At 40.8% G+C, this 16,893-nt stretch overlaps 3 protein-coding genes across 6 annotated transcripts; 1 reads left to right on the top strand and 2 right to left on the bottom strand.

The window, feature by feature from the left end:
* Positions 1-1,722: 1,722 nt before the first annotated feature.
* gprin3b (GPRIN family member 3b) lies at positions 1,723-7,711 on the bottom strand. 4 transcript variants are annotated; one of them, XM_077604964.1, is made up of 3 exons: positions 7,672-7,711; positions 6,648-6,729; positions 1,723-3,793 (listed from the first exon to the last, which is right to left on the bottom strand). In XM_077604964.1, the coding sequence occupies exons 2-3, from the start codon at positions 6,673-6,675 to the stop codon at positions 2,229-2,231; spliced, it is 1,593 nt and encodes a 530-aa protein (XP_077461090.1). In that variant the 5' UTR covers positions 6,676-6,729; positions 7,672-7,711; the 3' UTR covers positions 1,723-2,228. The 4 variants fall into 4 exon arrangements, with proteins under 4 accessions (XP_077461090.1, XP_077461093.1, XP_077461092.1 ...); XM_077604967.1 differs by lacking the exons at positions 6,648-6,729; positions 7,672-7,711 and adding an exon at positions 6,542-6,562; XM_077604966.1 differs by lacking the exons at positions 6,648-6,729; positions 7,672-7,711 and adding an exon at positions 4,308-4,332.
* elmod2 (ELMO/CED-12 domain containing 2) lies at positions 7,428-12,030 on the top strand. Its single transcript, XM_077604970.1, has 9 exons — positions 7,428-7,584; positions 8,279-8,428; positions 8,585-8,613; positions 8,839-8,936; positions 9,015-9,144; positions 9,210-9,343; positions 9,409-9,477; positions 10,387-10,520; positions 10,595-12,030. Exons 2-9 carry the CDS (start codon positions 8,284-8,286, stop codon positions 10,750-10,752), a joined length of 897 nt encoding a protein of 298 aa, XP_077461096.1. The 5' UTR covers positions 7,428-7,584; positions 8,279-8,283; the 3' UTR covers positions 10,753-12,030.
* On the bottom strand, positions 11,140-16,342 carry ucp1 (uncoupling protein 1). Its single transcript, XM_077604969.1, has 7 exons — positions 16,185-16,342; positions 15,179-15,318; positions 14,893-15,103; positions 13,984-14,181; positions 12,617-12,718; positions 12,360-12,540; positions 11,140-12,189 (listed from the first exon to the last, which is right to left on the bottom strand). The coding sequence occupies exons 2-7, from the start codon at positions 15,302-15,304 to the stop codon at positions 12,069-12,071; spliced, it is 939 nt and encodes a 312-aa protein (XP_077461095.1). The 5' UTR covers positions 15,305-15,318; positions 16,185-16,342; the 3' UTR covers positions 11,140-12,068.
* Between the last annotated feature and the right edge of the window lie 551 nt (positions 16,343-16,893).

The raw sequence follows: 16,893 nt of genomic DNA on the forward strand, positions 1-16,893 counted from the left end.
ACAAAACGGGAGGAAGCTGCTTGCCTCGGCAGATTAGGAGCTTTTTAATCACGGCGCCGTTAGCGAAGCTTGACGGCGGCTTCATTAGCATCGCCCAAAATGGACCAAAAAAGACCAAAGTGCACCAATTGGACATTTCCACCTTGGCTAATGCTTATTGCCATTTTTTATGATGAACCGTCATCCATTTTTCAATGGAAACCAATTTAAAAATGGCTATTTTCATAAGCTAACGGCCTTTCAAAATTCAACAGAACAACTTTTAGCGCTGGTTGAAATATCCACGGATTTGAAGGCGGGATTACACGGGATTAAAGGATCTGTAAAGTCTACCATGGTCGCCGCAATCTCAAGATTTACTCGACTATCTCTCGGATTTCAATCACGACTTCAAAATGCTTCAGGCGGGCCAAAAAATGGAAATGAATGTGGCCGATACGGTCATTTATTTCAAAATAGTGAAGAGATAAACAGATAAAACGCTAAGCAAAATTTACATCTATGAGTGAAATTCAAGAAATAAACATATCTTGCATAAAATGTGAAAAAACTCACTTACTTGTGTTTGCCATTGCTCGCTCAGGGCGCCGCCATCTTACCTAGAAGTGACAAACTACACACACTTCCTGGTTGTACTGCTCACATGACCTCCTTTTTGAATTTGTCTATATGCAGACGATCCTTTCGATTCATACAGTATCTCAGAAATACAACGTGCAATGATTTTTCTTATATTTTCCCTTCAAAGTAACACATTTGCACCCCCTATTAAAACCATGAATATGCGGGTGAATATTATGAATCAGGGGGAGGCTTATACGAGGGAAATTGTAAAATTCAACCATTTTAAGGCCATTTTAAGGGTACGATATATACGCAGAGGCGGTCAATATGCAAAAAAAAATAGGGTAATATGAAACACTAGACTATTGAGTTTTATTCATCTTTTAATATAAAACCAAAGAGTAAACAGACATGTAAGCATACAGTCTCTTTGTCCTTATATAACGGCACTAAGAAAATCAATGTTCATCAAAGGCGGGGGTTTTAGAAAATAAAATGCAGGACCCAGAACGCCTTAAAACAAAGCGTGATGAGATGGGTTTTTTTCTTTGAAATATTTGCACAAGCACTATGAGAGTAAATCATAGCCGCCATTTTTAAAATGCAGTTCCTCATTGTCCTATAACCATTGCCATTGCAACTAATACACATGCGTTACTCTATTACAGTAATCCCTCGAATATCGCGGATATTGTAGACCGATAATCGAAAAACCGCAAAGTAGGATCACCCCTATTATTACGACCATATGATATTGCCTTTGAGTAGTTTATAGCAGGGGTGTCAAACTCAAAAAGTTCACTTACTTGACGGCGCTAGATGTCAATGGCATTGATAGATGAGCATCCACAAGGAGTTGAAGTGGATTGGGCATCAATTTTGGTCAGGTTGTTCACTTTGCGTCACTTCATTCTCATTTTGGGGTACTTGCAGGTCACTTCTGGTAAATTTGGGGTAAATTTTGGGTAAATTTGTGATGGATTTTGGGTAAATTTGGGGGAATTTTGGGGGGATTTTGGGTGAATTTGGGGTAAATTTGGGGTAAATTTTGAGTAAATTTGGGGTAAATTTTGAGTAAATTTGGGGTAAATTTTGAGTAAAATTTGGGGTAAATTTTGGGTAGATTTTGGGTAGATTTTGGGTACATTTTGAGTAAATTTTGGGTCATTTTCTGTTGATTTTGGGGCATTTTAAGGTTCTTTTTTAACTCATTGGCTGCCAGCGCAGGCGCCGTTTTGATTGCAGAATGAACCAATGGGATTGCAGATAGGAAATTGAGCAACACAAATGTCAAACCTCTGGTTTTGTAGAATCTTTTTAAAATAATTTAATGATGTACCTACTGAATGAGCTCCAAAGTAGCCGTCAGGCAGAAGGACCCCACGGGCCGGTTCGGACCCCCCCACTGTGCCACGTTCGGCCCCCGGGCCGCTGGTTTGACACCCCTGGGTAAAATACATATACTATATTCTTTATTTTCTCTCTTGTTTCTATCAAAATATGTTGTTGAATTGAGTCCCTTTTTACTCTCTTGTTCACAAACGTCACAAACGGACTACGTGGTCTATCCTATGACATTCCCAGATACTGACGGGAAGCGCCGTCCCGTACCGTGGCGTCGCCATGGCGACCACCTCCAACTCTGTTTGACATTGGCTCCACCTCTAATCGAGGACCGCGGAGGGAGGGGGACGCGCGCAACAGTCGGGGCGCCGCACGTTCCGCAGCACGGCGCGAAACGGGTTGCGTTGGCGCCGCTTGCTCTTCTTGCCCGCCATGGGCGAGTCCGGCCCGCTGATGGACTTGCGGAAGGAGGTCTGGGCGATCAGTTTCCTCTCCTGCTCCTTGATTTTGCACTGCAGGTGGCTCTGGATGGCGAAGCCCAACGACTCGGGGTCCACCGAGGCCCCGTAGACCTCCCAGGTCATACCCTGTTCGTCCCAGACCACGTCGTGGACGCTCTTCCGCGGCCGCCGTTCGTCGTCGCTCCCCTCCGCGTCCGTCCGAAGCTCGCCCGAATCGCCGTCCGTTGGGGAGTCTTTCGCGCTTCTCCGTTTCTCGGACGGTTCGGCGCCCTTGACGGGGATGTTCGTCTTTGAGGGGTCTTTTAATTTCGACTTTCTGGTCTCCGGTTCGATTTCGATCTGACGCGGCAGTTGGATCCCGCTGAGAGTCAGGGAGGGGCTTTCTTTAGGCTCCGCCTTGAGATAGGAGTCCGCCGTTGTCGGGTTGGGACCCCTTTCCGTCGCCGCGGTTGCGTTCGCGGGGGATCCGATCTGGCAGGAGCCCAAACTAGCGCCGGAGCGGTAGACGACGGAGAGGCCCTGCGCCTCGCGGAAGAGGGCGGAGTCAGGCTCGGAGGGGAGGAGACTCGGGCTGGTGGACACGGCCTTGCAGCTGGTGCTAGCCACCGCCTGGACCTCGGCGTCGCGACCCCCGGCGGGCGGTCGCGGGGAGGTCATGGTGGAAGCCTCCTTGTAGAGTTTGCGGCAAGGCTCCAGTTCCACAACCGGATTCCGGGTCGGCGCCGGACCGTGTTGGTCTACAGCGACTTGCTCTACGGGTAGTTTGTCTACGGTGACCTTATCTTTAGATTCTTTGTCTACGGATACTTCTTTGACGTTCTGGTCGAGCAAGGGCGCCGTTTCTGAGCTTTGCTTGCAATCCTGAGGAGAAACCGAGTGTCTCCGTTTGTGTCCTGGTTCTTTCGGACTCGAAACGTTATTGTCTTTTCGTGCTAGCACGTTCCCCGCGTCTGCCATCTTGTCCGGTGCGGGCGCTAAGCGTCTCGAGTCGTGGACACTGTTCCGATCCGACGAGGTTTTGACGGCGACGTCGTCCCGGGGCGCTTCGACCCGACGGGCCGCCGGATTCTTTTCGTCGGCAAAGCTCAACGCGTCGCTGATGTTATCGTTAGCATCCCTTAGCCTCGTAGTTTCGCCAGTCTCTTTCCCCGGCGCTTCTGTTGTCTTTTTGAGGGCGCCGGAGGGCGCCGGCGAGCCGTTCGCTTCCCGTTTTCCGGCAGGTGACGCGTGACAAACTAGGGAAAGTTTTAGTTCGGCTTCGGCGGGACAGTTAGCGTTGGGGTCCTTGTCGGCGAACGTGTCGGCCGCGGCCACCGGAGGCACCATCTGGACGGTCACTGTCCTTTTTGGGTTGGATCCCATCCTGGGGGGGGGCGGGGCACCTTCACGCTTCAAATGATGTTGTAATCCAAATGCGCTCTCTCCTACGACAAGAGCGAAAACAGCCACGGTCATTCGGGGTGTTCCAAAAAAAGCATTTGTGGGTCGCCTTACACGACATTTAAATTACGGTTAAATACGATACCCAAATAAATCCAAATTGTAAAATCATTGGTTGATTGCAAAATGACATTCAGATCTTTTGCATTCATTTTTTATGGATGACATTATTTTCTACAACTATATGACATATTTGGCGCGGAGGACTAGTGGTTAGCGTGTCGGGCTCGCAGTTCTGGTGTCGAGGGTTCGATCCCAGGTGTGGAGTTTGCATGTTGCTTGCGTGGGTTTTCACCGGGTTTCCCGCCCACATCCCAAAAATATTCATGCTAAGCTAATTTAGCCCTCTAAATTGCCATCCGTTAATCGCAAAACGATGAATCTATCACCAAAACAGCGATACAAATTTACAAACATTATTTCCATTCATGACTACATTTTACAAACTCAATTGAATATAGAATATTTACCAAATTAAAGGCAAAACGTTTAATCTACCTAATCATTAACTATCCACCACCAATGACCAGCGCAATTGTCAATAATAGACGTCCAAACCATTTGAATGGTTTTGAACCCATGTATACCGGTTAAAAGAAACAAAAAATGTCATTCTGTAACCAAATAGCACTTCTTGAATCATAGCGACGTTTGCTTTAACGCCATGTTGATAGATTTATCCACTGTCTTCTCTCAACAAAGGCTGTAAAACACACCGTCGCATTCCTTTTTAATGATGCCGCATCTGCCGTTCTCGTTAGCGGCAACGAGTCGCACGGTTGTCACATGCTGTTTCCATAGAGATGCATGTCAATAAACAGGCTAGAGCAAGGGTGTCAGACTCGGGTTGGTTCGCGGGCCGCTTTAACATCTACTTGATTTCACGTGGGCCGGACCATTTTAGATATCATATTTAGATTTTTTTTTAATAAACAGATTAAAAGAACTGGATTAAAAGCCCTGAATATTCATTTTTATAGATCTAAAACAATGTTTATTTTATCTTTTTTTTAAATATATTTTTAGATTTTACAAAATGATTTTTGATCTGAAAACACAGAAAAAAATGGATTAAAAAATGACAATTATTGATTTAAAATGGCTGTGTGTTAAGACCTACCGTATGCATGCATGTACATTTATGTGTATGTATGTATGTATATATGTCCTAAGCAACACGCTTATTTAATTATATATTTATTCATGTTTTTATTTCTTGACTTACTTATTACCTATCTATTACCTATCTATTTATGTCTAAAATGCCTTTCCTATTCCTGCATCCTCACCCTCTTGCCACTGGAACAACGAAATTTCCCGAATACGGGATGAATAAAGTTATCCAATCCAATCCAAAAGGGGGAAAATCAGGAAATTTAATATACATCTATACTCTTCATTTTAATTTGATCCTAAAACAGAAAGTCGGCACTCATGATTGACTTTCCTGGGCCACACAAAATGATGCGGCGGGCCAGATTTGGCCACCGGACCGCCACTTTGACACCTGTGGGCTAGAGCGTAGCATTGCTACAACCTCTTCGTTTGATACAGTCGTATGCTAACTCTATTAGCGATGTTTAGCTACATTTACTAACAGTTACAGTCATACCTCTACTTATGAATGCCTCTTGGTAGAAAAATTTCAGGTTATGAAATCTTTTGAGATGCAAATAGATGCCTCAAGATACAAAAAAAATATCTAAGTTACGAAAACGTCAATACAGTTCCTATATCCGTTATTTTATTTTGAAATTTTCACGGATGCACTGCTTCTTGCTTGACAATTTCCCTACACTCTATTTAATTTACAAGTTAACCCTTTAATGGGGGCTCACTTAATTCATTGACAAATGATCGCTGCCGTTCCTCCCGGTCAAAATAGATTGGACAAATAACGGCATCAAAGGCATTTAATGAGTTAACAGTAAATATGTTTTTTGATCACATTTTTAAAAACAGGAAAGAAAAAACAATATACATGTTATTTTTTACCTATTTTTTTTTTAATAATTTTTAACTCGTAATTTTATTTAATCAAAGGGACATTTTGGGTCATGTAAGCCACCCAAAATTTATATTGTCATCTAGACATGATCCAAAATATGGACGTCATCTGGTCTTAATTGAGTTTTTGTTTTGTTTGTATTTCATGTTTTCATGTCCAAAATTATTCACCCTCGTGAAGGGTTAAAGAAAACTTTATTCCCAGTGAGGAAATCATAAAAATCCATAGATAAACCCCATCACTCTAAAAGCCGCAGGGTTCAAACATCACGTTAAAAAAACATGGTCACTTCTACAACAAAACTTACGGTAAATGATTCTCACTAGAAGAAAGACAGTCCAATTAACTTGTGTACTTACCATATCATCATTTAAATACACTTATAATAATGACATTAATCATTCTGTCCATTTTTTCCTGTAAAATAAAGATCTGGAATACTAAAATATTCCATCACCATTAAATCTCATCCTCACACATGAGGACAACCATTTTATATTAATTTCTCGCAAAATTTTAATTGTCCCACAGTCCAGGTGCTTTAGTGGACAGACAATTGACGCCTTTTTTTCTGTTTGCCGTCTCACTATTCACACGCACGTCTGTCATCACGGTGCAAATATTAATTTAATAACCTTTCCATGCATTCGCCTTCAATTGCATTCATTTACGAAAGGAATCCCCCTCATGCAGAAGCACAAAAAAATCGCAATAAAACACTCACATCCAACGATGGGCTCCTTTTTTTTTGCAGGTTTGACCTTGCGGGTGCACGCGACATTTTCGTGGTGTTCGGGGTTCGAAAAAAAAGGGGGAGTGGGGTCGCTTACCTTGACGGGGGCGCTGCGGTTCGCGCATCCGTGTCGGCGAGGGATGAAAACGGCCACGGTTGACATGAGCCACGCCCTCTTGCTGGAAAACCAGAGGAGATTTTTACCCTCTTTTTTCTTTTCTTTTTTTTTTTTTTTTTTGAAAGGGAGGGGATGTTCCCCGCACAATTCGACGTGAGCTGCAGTGAGTCACCGTCAAAAAGTGGGATGGTCCAGTTTGCATCAGAGTAAACAAAAAAGACGAGTTTTTAATTTTATTATTATTATTATTTATAATTTGCTCGTTTATATGACTTAGGTAACATAATTACAAAAAAAATAGGACTAAAAAGTGGAATATGCATGTTGATTAGGGGTCCCACTCGATACGATTTGCGATACGAGGATCACGATAACAATCATTTTATAGCGTGGCGATAACACAATAATACACGTGGTAGGAAATTGATATTTTACGATATACTTATCAAAAAAGAAAAAAAAAACAAGCTATTTCTAATGGAAAAAACTGTTTTTTTTTCCAATATGTCAAAAATCAATTGTCTTTGGTTGATAATGAGGATTTTTTAAAATACAGTGACAGTATATAATTCCAATTTTCTTGTAAATTAATGAGTATCCCATATATAGTAGTACAAGCAATATGAGTTAGATTAACCTAGATGTAAATATGTATACTATTGTGAGTTTTCTGCAGCCATCTGAACCTTTTTCCCCCAAAAGAATCTTTGGCGTTGTACAATGACGTCATGGTTGCAAATTAGGCAAAAATGGCGCCCTCTTCCGTCGCTATCCAGTCGCTCTGCAGCATCGACATCACTTCCGGTACTACAGGAAGTACCACAGCAGGAAAACAAGCTACCCTCATTGATGCTATTGCAAGACAAGCTTCGGATACGTTTTCTTTTGTTCTTCTCATTTTAGGAAAATTAAACTGGTACGTTTGAATGAGTTAAAAAAACATATTTAGATTTGTGTCAAGCAGGAAAGCCGAGTGAGACCATTTAACTCCAGTTTTACTCACCTCGGTGACAACCTGTTGTCAAGACGACGCTTTCGCCGTTACAATTTTCATAACATTGGTCTCGTGGCGTGTTAGTTCGTGCGTAGACTTTGCGAATATTTATTTGCGTTAAATTATTTGGTTACACGCTCACGTTAGCAACTTTAGTTGAATGTTTGTGTTTACGCTATCATTAGCTTGAAGCTACTTCATATTAGCGAAACCCACTGCGCATGCTCAATTTGTCGTTTAAAAATGGATATACCGAATCATTTCATTATTAAATTAACTATTGTTTGAACCAAAAATATAATTGTTTGAACTGTGTGCTGGAATTTAACAAAATAAACAAAAGTACATTTTTTTTACTATTTAAATAACATTTTTTATGAATGCAGAAGGAAAATTTAGCTAAACCTGACACCTATGACATTTTATACTATATTTTTGTCTGTTATGGCAAGAATGTATTTTATTTAATAACTGGACATTAATAGAAAAAAAACCTAACTAATAATCTTTAAAACTTAAATCATGAAAGCCAATATTTTAATTGTAAGTGTATGATGTAGAAACAATATTAAACCATTTGTTTAGGAATAACTATTTTATTTATGCTGTTTTGCAGCAAGTATGCTAGCATACGTCTGGCAATACTTTTACACAACCTACTTGAGGTACTGGTTCAAGTGGCTCATCAGGCAGGTGACGAGGACATGCGAGCTGCAGAGGATATGCTCCAGCTACGGGCCGGGCGCGCCCAGAACAATAAATACGGGTAAAAAGATTAGTTTTATTGCACATCGCTTGGAAACGCCAGGCTAAATTCGCAAAAGTAAAATTGACCAGATTTGAACAAGTGTTTGTTAGCAAACATATATTAATTTATTTTATTTTTTTAATTTTATAAACTTTCATTTTGTGTTTATTGCAGAATATTCCCTCAAGAATTCAAAATGCAAGGTAAGCATTTAGTGGCGAGTTTATGTATTGCATGGCAGTCTTTAAACCCCGGTCACAAAAGAAGTCTCCCAATAGTGCAAAGGTCTGCACTGCAAACATCATTCAGGATTTGGTTTTATCATTATTGATAAAGAGCCAGATTAAGATACACAAGCCATCTTTGAAATTGGAATATAATCAAATACATGAGTATTAATTTTCCTTTTTTTTTTCCTCCTTGCGTAGCTTCTACGAAGCGCTTTGATCAGCAGCAAGGAGCGCTTAAGAAACCACGTGGAGCAAATAATGAAGGAGAAGAACATCAAAGTGCAGACCAACCCGCCGTAAAGACGCACTCTTTGAAAATTGGGTCATTCATTGAAGGCGTTTTCCGTTAAAACAACATGGTTACTACGTTTTAGTCTTAAAGAAAGCCTGCACGCCTCGTTGCTGCAAATAACGGGCTACAACGACCTCTACCAATCTGCCGAGGATGTCAGGAAGGAAGCGTTCTGCCCGGAGAACCCTCAACACGAGGCCATGCTGTTAAAGGTATTCTCAGAAACTAGCGTATCCCCTTACACTCGGCACGCCTAAAGTCGATACATCACCCCCAGCTTTGGGAGCTGCTCATGCCCGGCGTCAAGTTGGAGTCCAGGGTGACCAAGCAGTGGGGGGACATCGGCTTCCAAGGGGACGACCCCAAGACGGACTTCCGAGGAATGGGAATGCTAGGCCTCGCGAATCTTCTGTGAGTTACCCGAAAGTCTTTTCCGCTAACCTAGCTTCATTTTATTGGAGTTATTTTATCCGCAGGTTCTTCAGTGAACACTACACTCAAGAAGCTCGTCTGGTCCTATCTCACGCCAACCATCCCAAACTAGGGTGAGACATGAGCAGCTGGTATTTCTATCGGTAATGGTGGGGAAGAGTATGAGATTTAAAAAATAAAAGGATGTACAGAAAGCGCCAAATGACATAAAATCATGGTCAATTTTAGGTGGGTAAAGACAATTAGCCACTACTGCTACATAGGGAAATCATTGTAAATGCTATTATTAAGCATCAACAAGAAGTGAGCTGGAATTGCCCCAAAAGAACAGAAATTAACCCATAAATTGCGCCAAATCAGCATATGATTTCTATCATCATTTAATCTTAAAAGACAAAATCACTCAGAAGTACAAGTGCACCGCGGTCATAAATTTTGGGACTTTCCACCATTCACTTGAATGAGGAAGAGTCTCAAAACTTTGGGTCAAATCTCTAGGCCATATGTGTCAAAGTGGCGGCCCGGGGGCCAAATCTGGCCCGCCGCATCATTTTGTGTGGCCCGGGAAAGTAAATCATGAGTGTCGACTTTCTGTTTTAGGATCAAAATAAAATGAAACGTATAGATATATATATTAAATTTCCTGATTTTCCCCTTTTTAAATCAATAATTGTCATTTTTTAATCCAGTTTTTCTGTGTTTTTAGTTCAAAAATCATTTTGTAAAATCAAAAAATCTATTTAAAAAAAAAAAGCTAAAATAAACATTATTTTAGATCTATAAAAAACTGAATATTCAGGGATTTTAATCTAGTTCTTTTAATCCATTTATTTAAAAAAATCTAAATATTATATTTTAAATGGTCCGGCCCACGTGTAATCAAGTTGACGTTAAAGCGGCCCGCGAACAAACCCGAGTCTGACACCCCTGCTCTAGGCAATTACAAATCTTTACATTTGCACTAAATAATGTATGTGAATTAAAAAAAGTGATCAGTGAGACCGATTAAATGCTTATTCCAGGTACTCCTACGCCATCGTGGGGATCAACCTGACCGAGATGGCGTTCAGTCTGCTGAAGAACGGCGCCCTCAAAGCGCATTTCTACAACACGGTGCCCGGCGCCCCCGAACTACGACACTTTCATCAACTTTACTGTAAGTCCGAACAACTCAGAATTCAAAACTCATCTATTTTTTGACGATTTTTCTTCTCTTGTCTCGCACTCTAGGCTACCTAGCGTTCGAATTCGACAAATTCTGGCTGGCCGAGGAACCCGAAAGCATCATGCTGTTTAACCAGTACAGAGAAAAGTTCCACCACGTGGTCCGGAACCTCCTCATTGACCCCCACGTGCGTCTATCTTTGAGCGCCGCCACTAAAAACTAAAAGTTCCGCAGCTCGGGATCCGACTGAACAAGACACCAGCACAAAAATCGGGTAATTCGAGGTCACAAACCTTATTCCGATCATTTACTCCGAAGACACTTGTAGAAAATAGCAATAAAATGATAGTAATAATTCAAATGACGTTGCACCGATACTATTTTGGCCTTTTTTTTTGCTATAAACCAGATGCAAGATTTTTTTTTGCGCTAAATTATTCCAATGCTAAATAGCACAACACTAAATTAAACAAATGCATACAAAACAAAACAACTCTTAACCATCCCAAAATGTTCCTATTTATGTCCGTAAAAATATGACAACGCCTTTTGTCCTTATTATTTTACACTGGAATCCAAACTACAATAATAGCCAATGCGTGCAACAAACTGTAAAAGAAGTCAACACTATTAATATATTGAATTCATAAACAGGTTTTCCATTTAACAGGCAGATTTGGACATTTTTTTTAAATGCAAACATTTTTTTCACACATTCTATTGCATTTAGCACACAAAGGACCTATTTGTGAAACTTTTAACATTTTATCGCAGATGAAAAATACTGTCGTCATGTAGTTAGTGAAATTAAACAGGTGTTTAAATAAACAAATATATCTAAAAATTAGCTTAGTTTTATGTACAGAGCGTCCTCATGTAATAATTAACTCCCTGGTTGCCATAGATGTCCAATCCATTTGAGCTGGGAGATTTGGCAACGCCGCCCAACCTCCCGCTTCAATTAGATTGGACGTCTACTTGCGATAAACTCATTTAAATCTTTTGATGGCCCTAAAAGAGTTGAAAGGCTACGCTGCCCCCAGTGGCCAAAGAGTGAAGAGCAGGAGCAACAGCACAATGTCAATGAAGTCTTGCATTTTTTGCATTCTATTGAATGTTATCCTTTTTTGTTTTTCAGAAGTATAATACTGTCGAGTGATAGTTTTCTTATTAAAAATATGTTGATAATTCTTATTGAGTTTTTCTTTAGGGACCCTTTTGCATTTTGATCGATTCAGCTCGTAAAGCACCGTTGTATTGCATTGCACTCTCATTTTGCCATTTTTATTCTATTCATTACTAAACTTTCCTTTTAGGCATGTTTAATATGTTGAATCAATGATTCTTCTATTGAATATTAATTGATGCATTCATCACGTTTAAATATTTTAAAGATCTTCAATAAGAGATTTTTATTGAACTTGTTTAATTTGAAAAATGTGAAAATTATCAACATTTACTTATTTATAAATAGTCAATAAATTATAAGATATTCGCAGTATTGTTCCTGAGTGTACTTCCTGTTCTGGTCCGTTGCATTCAGGTTCGGTCGGACGTCTCAAAGCGCTTCTTAGTCACCATCATGGCGCGCTTGATTTGTTCGAAGGAGACGAACATGACGACGTTCCACGAGCCGAGTCTCAAGAAGGACGGCACAAAGCTTTAAAAAAAACACATACAAAAGTACCAGATTGTGTGAGTAATAAACAGGCGTATATTCTTTATCCTCCTTGAAAAAATGACGATCACGGCCTCTTTGCGAGTCAGTGAATTTTTGCTGGCGTTACTGTGACAAAGTATAAAAAAATGAAAAATATTTTCAGTGCTCACCCCTTGTAGAAAGCGGTGGGTCCCTCTTTGGTCATCATGGTCCACGCGCAGTTGATTGCGCTGCGGTACTGACCCGGCGGCGAGTTCATGTAGCGGGTCTTCACAACGTCCACCGGGGAAGCGATCACCGTGGTGACGAAACCGGCCCCGAAGGCCGACACGAAATGACACGGTAGGTTGTCTGCGGGGGCCGGCCCACAGTATCTTATCAGCCCGAGGGCGTGAGGGCCGCCGGCCAATGGGGAGGCTCGGCTTACCTGACATGAGCTTATGTCGCAGGATGGCTTCTTTGATGAGGTCATAGGTCACCAGCTCGGTACAGTTGACCAACGCGTTCCTCGTGATGTTAGGCAACGTCCCTGCGGTGATGTTCAAAATGAATTGCATTTCAAAATCCTTTTTAAAGGGCCAGCGGGTATCAATTGAATTGAATGCTTTTATTGTCATTATAGTACAAAGTATACTGAGATTTAAAGCTTCACCACGGAGTGCACAAACAACAACAAATGGATAAATAATCAATAAATAATAATAAAATGTACTATTTTATAAATAGTACAAATGTGACAATGCCTTTTGTACTTATTATTTTACACTGGAATCCAAACTACAGTAAAAGCCAATGCATGCAACAGATTGTAAAATAAGTCAACACTATTAATATATTGAATTTATAAACTGCTTGTATAATGACAATAAAAGCATTCATAAAAGCTAGTACGTAAATAAATAGTAAACTTGTAATAAATAAATAAGTAGTTAACAACAGAAATAAGTTGGCAATTGAACAAATAACAACAACAAACAAATAATAAATAAATAAGTAGTAAACATAACGACGCTCAACTATTTTGAAACGTTTACCGGAAGTGTGCGCGCTAGGCCGTTAACTTTAAGCTTAACACTCGGTACTAATTGTGCACCCGGAGTTTTCCTAACAGGTGGTAGTAGTTGTACATATTTACAATTTTTATATTGTTTTCCAATGTTGTAAACTAGTAACTTTACATGGTCGAAGTGTCGCTTTTTGAACGCGAAGATATCTTTTTGGAGAAGCAACTATTTGTTCATAGTAGGCTAAAGTGGTTAGTACAATTTTAGTGCGTAGTCTTTCGCCGTTAGCCTCAATGTAGCAATTGCTAACGCGTTGTAACGTCTAAATAGTATATCGTTTTTTTCTCATGTTGTATGTCTTAATGTTCGTTATATACTCTGCGTTATTGAGCATTAGATCTCTATTTAATTACTGTGTGATTAATTGTATAATACATTTAAAAACAAACCTAAATACATTTAAAAACAAACCTAGTTTTTTTTTACATAAGAGAACTTTCCCTTTTTTGTTTTGATTACAACAGGTACATGAAAATAGAAATAAGTTAATTCCAAAGGAGTATACTTTTTAAATGGGATAAATACATGATTATTTCTTCTTGTTTTTAATTTAAAACATTGTTAATATGGTGAAAAACGAGGTGAAGTCAACCCAGTCTGTTCCAATTGTGATTAACAGCTATCAAAATGGCTGTCGATTTGATAGTTGATTCCACATATTGGCCCCCCAAAATACGATGTGGCCCCTTGAAATGTGACTCTTTTCTGAAATATGTTTTGTGTTTCGCACCTTTCCAGAGTCCTCGCAGTCCTTCGTTGCGGAAAATGTGCCTGTAGGCCTGCATGGTGCCGCTGTAGCGCCGCGCCACGCCGTCCAGATTAATCTGAGCCTGGAATCGAACCTTCACCACGTCGGTGGGTTGCGCGAAGGACACCGCCATGGCGCCCGTCGTGCAGCCGGCCAGGATGCGCATCATGATTCCGGGGTCTACAAAAGGTACACAAAAAAAGTTAAATGGATACTCCGAGACCTTTAAGCTTTCTTTCATTTCGAGTACCGTCACCGTTTGATTTTTTTGTGGTCAAGTTGTCCTGAAATTGACCACAAAATTGGTCTTATTTCTCTTTCCCATTGTTTTTAAAAAGCTTCAATTTGATTGAAAACTGGGACTCCTGTTAAAAAAAATTACAACTTTATTTGGCAAACAAAGTCGTTCCTATCATTCAAATACTGTTTTTCCTTTTCTTTATTTCTTCAGTAGTTGAGAAGTATTTGAGTTCTTCTAAGAGTTTATAATTGGCTTAAAATGAATCTGGTTGCTTTGAATTTTTATTGCCATCGATTTAAATTGAATGTAAGGACAACAAATCTGCGGTCCGGGGGCCAATTGCGTCACAGGGGACACTTTTGCGGCCCTATATTTCACATCAAATTGTAGTAGCCGTGTGTCCCATTTATAGATAAATTCATTTTGTAGACCACCTATCGTCACAAGAGTCGCAGGGGTGCCGGAGTCATCCCAGCCAACCACAGGGAAACCCTAAATCCGTGGCCAGCCAATCACAGGGCACGATCAGACAAATAAATCATAGCTAGGGGCCATTTACAGTCTTCAGCTTTAGCTTAGCATGCATGTTTTTGGCTTGTGGGAGGAAACCGGAGTACCCGGAGAAAACCCACACGGCGAGGGCGTCTTACTTGCAGCTCCCCCCGTGTAGAAATCCCGGACGTTGTCGTAGAGGCCGATTCGGACGGAGGCGAAGCACACCTGCCTCTGGAGTCCCGCCACCAGCCCGTTGTAGAGCGAGCGCGGACCCTCGGTTCGGATCATGGTGCTGATGGTCCCGAACACGCCTCTGTAGCGGATGGCCTTGGCTTCCGCCGCCGCCACCTTCATCTCCCCTTGGATCTGAAGGCGTGGCGGTCAACGGCGGGCGAGCGATGGCGACGTCCGGCCGGGGGCTTTTTTAAAGCTTTTTTTTACCTGAAGCCTGACTTTGGCCGTGTCCAGAGGGAAGGTGACGATGTCGGCGATGCACGCCGCCGCCCCGGCGCTCGCCATCTTCACTGCGAGGGGAGGGGGCACGTCCGAGGGTTTCAGGCCTACCATGTCGCCCCCGCAATCTGGAGAGGTTAAACATGTTCGCGGCATCCCAAAATAGTCTTTAGAAGTAAAGTCAATTTTAGTGGGGGACTTATTTATAAATTTATTATATGTGATTTCATATTACATGGAGAATTGAATGTGTTAAGGGATTTTTTTTAGAAATTTGTATTAGGTGATTAAAATGGTTAGAATTTTAGGTAGCATTTTCCAAGAGTAGTTCAGATTTTGTGTTAAAATTCAAATTATACATCAATGTAAATTTTGACATGGGGGAAAAAAATCTTCTATAACATGAAACCCATTTAGAATTTATATCAATAAAGATAAAAACTAAAACTAATTAGTGTACAGAAAACTAAGTTATTTTCAAATAATAAAGTGAAAATTTTGTGTACCATTGAAAGTAGTATTACATGGGGAAAAAATTCACTCATTAATTTAATGACTAAAACAAAATAATGTAAACATTAAAAAATAAATAATGTAATGCACATAACGTGAAGCAAAAACTTGAGAATTTTAGGCAAATATGAATGTAACATTAAAACAGGCAAACGTATCCAAGTGAAATACAACTAAACTGTCCTCAAGCAGCCATAAATTCCACTTTCACTCCTCGCATATTTGCCCATAGGCGGCGCCAAAGCAACCCTTTTCTAATTTACCTTTTCCTCCAGCACTAAAACAGCCAACACCAAAAAAAATCATTAGCCCGAAAACTCTCAAATGCTAAAATCCGAATAAACACCAACCCTTGCATGTTCACTTTTCACCGTTGAAAATGTCAAAAGAGCCAAAACGATTGCATTCTCTTCCCTTAATAAGAAAAAACATATTCTTTTAAATTGCGTCCAATTAAAAAAAAACTAAAAAGTGGACTTACCTGTCTGCAAACGTGGATCGTCAACTGTCGGCACCCAGATTGTAATCCATAAAGGGTCGCTGGGATGTGCTTTGCCGGCGTTATTTATGCCCCCCTCCCGCACCCCTCGCGGCACACTGCGTTACGTAGCGCCCAGTCAAAAGTCCAGCCGCTGTCTCGGAGTCAATGTTCAATTGAGCGCTTTTCCGACAAACAACTTTTGATAGGCCCGCGCTGACCACCTCCCCCCCCTAAACGAGACTCCGCCCCCCTCCCCTCTGGAAATGACATCAAAAGTCAACTCGTATTAATACGTCAGCTGGAGGTTGTGTTTTTTGTTTGTTTGTTTGTTTCAACTTTACAATGTCTTGTCGAGGTGTGGTTAAAGTTCACCGCGTAGCTGATAAGGTTTTTTGCCGCATCCGCACGTTGTCTCGCGTTGATAACACCTCGCGGCATTCGCGCGTTTCGGGGAAAAGCTGTCAAGGACAACAAAAAAAGGTCAGGGAAAGTCTCCTAGAACATCTGGATGTTTTTTGAGGGGGACGTGATGGAAAAGGATGCTAAAAATCTCCAATAAAAAAATGTATTCAATGATTTTTTTTTCACAAAGCCTAACTATCCATTGTCTTTTTGAAGTATAAAAAAGCAGCCTTACTATACCTGTTCTTTTTTGTTTTTGACAAAGAATCTTACTATATCTAGGCCCTTTTAATGAGAAAAAAGTCTT

The sequence above is a fragment of the Stigmatopora argus genome, chromosome 7 (genome assembly GCF_051989625.1).
Source record: "Stigmatopora argus isolate UIUO_Sarg chromosome 7, RoL_Sarg_1.0, whole genome shotgun sequence".
Taxonomy (NCBI): Eukaryota; Metazoa; Chordata; class Actinopteri; order Syngnathiformes; family Syngnathidae; genus Stigmatopora; species Stigmatopora argus.

What these genes read in the sequence shown, in the direction of transcription:
- gprin3b (XM_077604964.1), bottom strand. Translation starts at nt 6,675, where the DNA reads ATGCGCGAACCGCAGCGCCCCCGTCAAG. An exon ending in ACCGCAGCGCCCCCGTCAAG is followed by an intron (nt 3,794 to 6,647) that starts GTAAGCGACCCC and finishes CTCTTGTCGTAG; the next exon opens with GAGAGAGCGCATTTGGATTA.
- elmod2 (XM_077604970.1), top strand. Translation starts at nt 8,284, where the DNA reads ATGCTAGCATACGTCTGGCAATACTTTTACACAACCTACTTGAGGTAC. An exon ending in ACGAGGCCATGCTGTTAAAG is followed by an intron (nt 9,145 to 9,209) that starts GTATTCTCAGAA and finishes CATCACCCCCAG; the next exon opens with CTTTGGGAGCTGCTCATGCC. An exon ending in ACACTTTCATCAACTTTACT is followed by an intron (nt 10,521 to 10,594) that starts GTAAGTCCGAAC and finishes CTCGCACTCTAG; the next exon opens with GCTACCTAGCGTTCGAATTC.
- ucp1 (XM_077604969.1), bottom strand. Translation starts at nt 15,304, where the DNA reads ATGGTAGGCCTGAAACCCTCGGACGTGCCCCCTCCCCTCGCAGTGAAG. An exon ending in CGGCCAAAGTCAGGCTTCAG is followed by an intron (nt 15,104 to 15,178) that starts GTAAAAAAAAGC and finishes CCACGCCTTCAG; the next exon opens with ATCCAAGGGGAGATGAAGGT. An exon ending in ACTGCGAGGACTCTGGAAAG is followed by an intron (nt 12,719 to 13,983) that starts GTGCGAAACACA and finishes ACATCACCGCAG; the next exon opens with GGACGTTGCCTAACATCACG.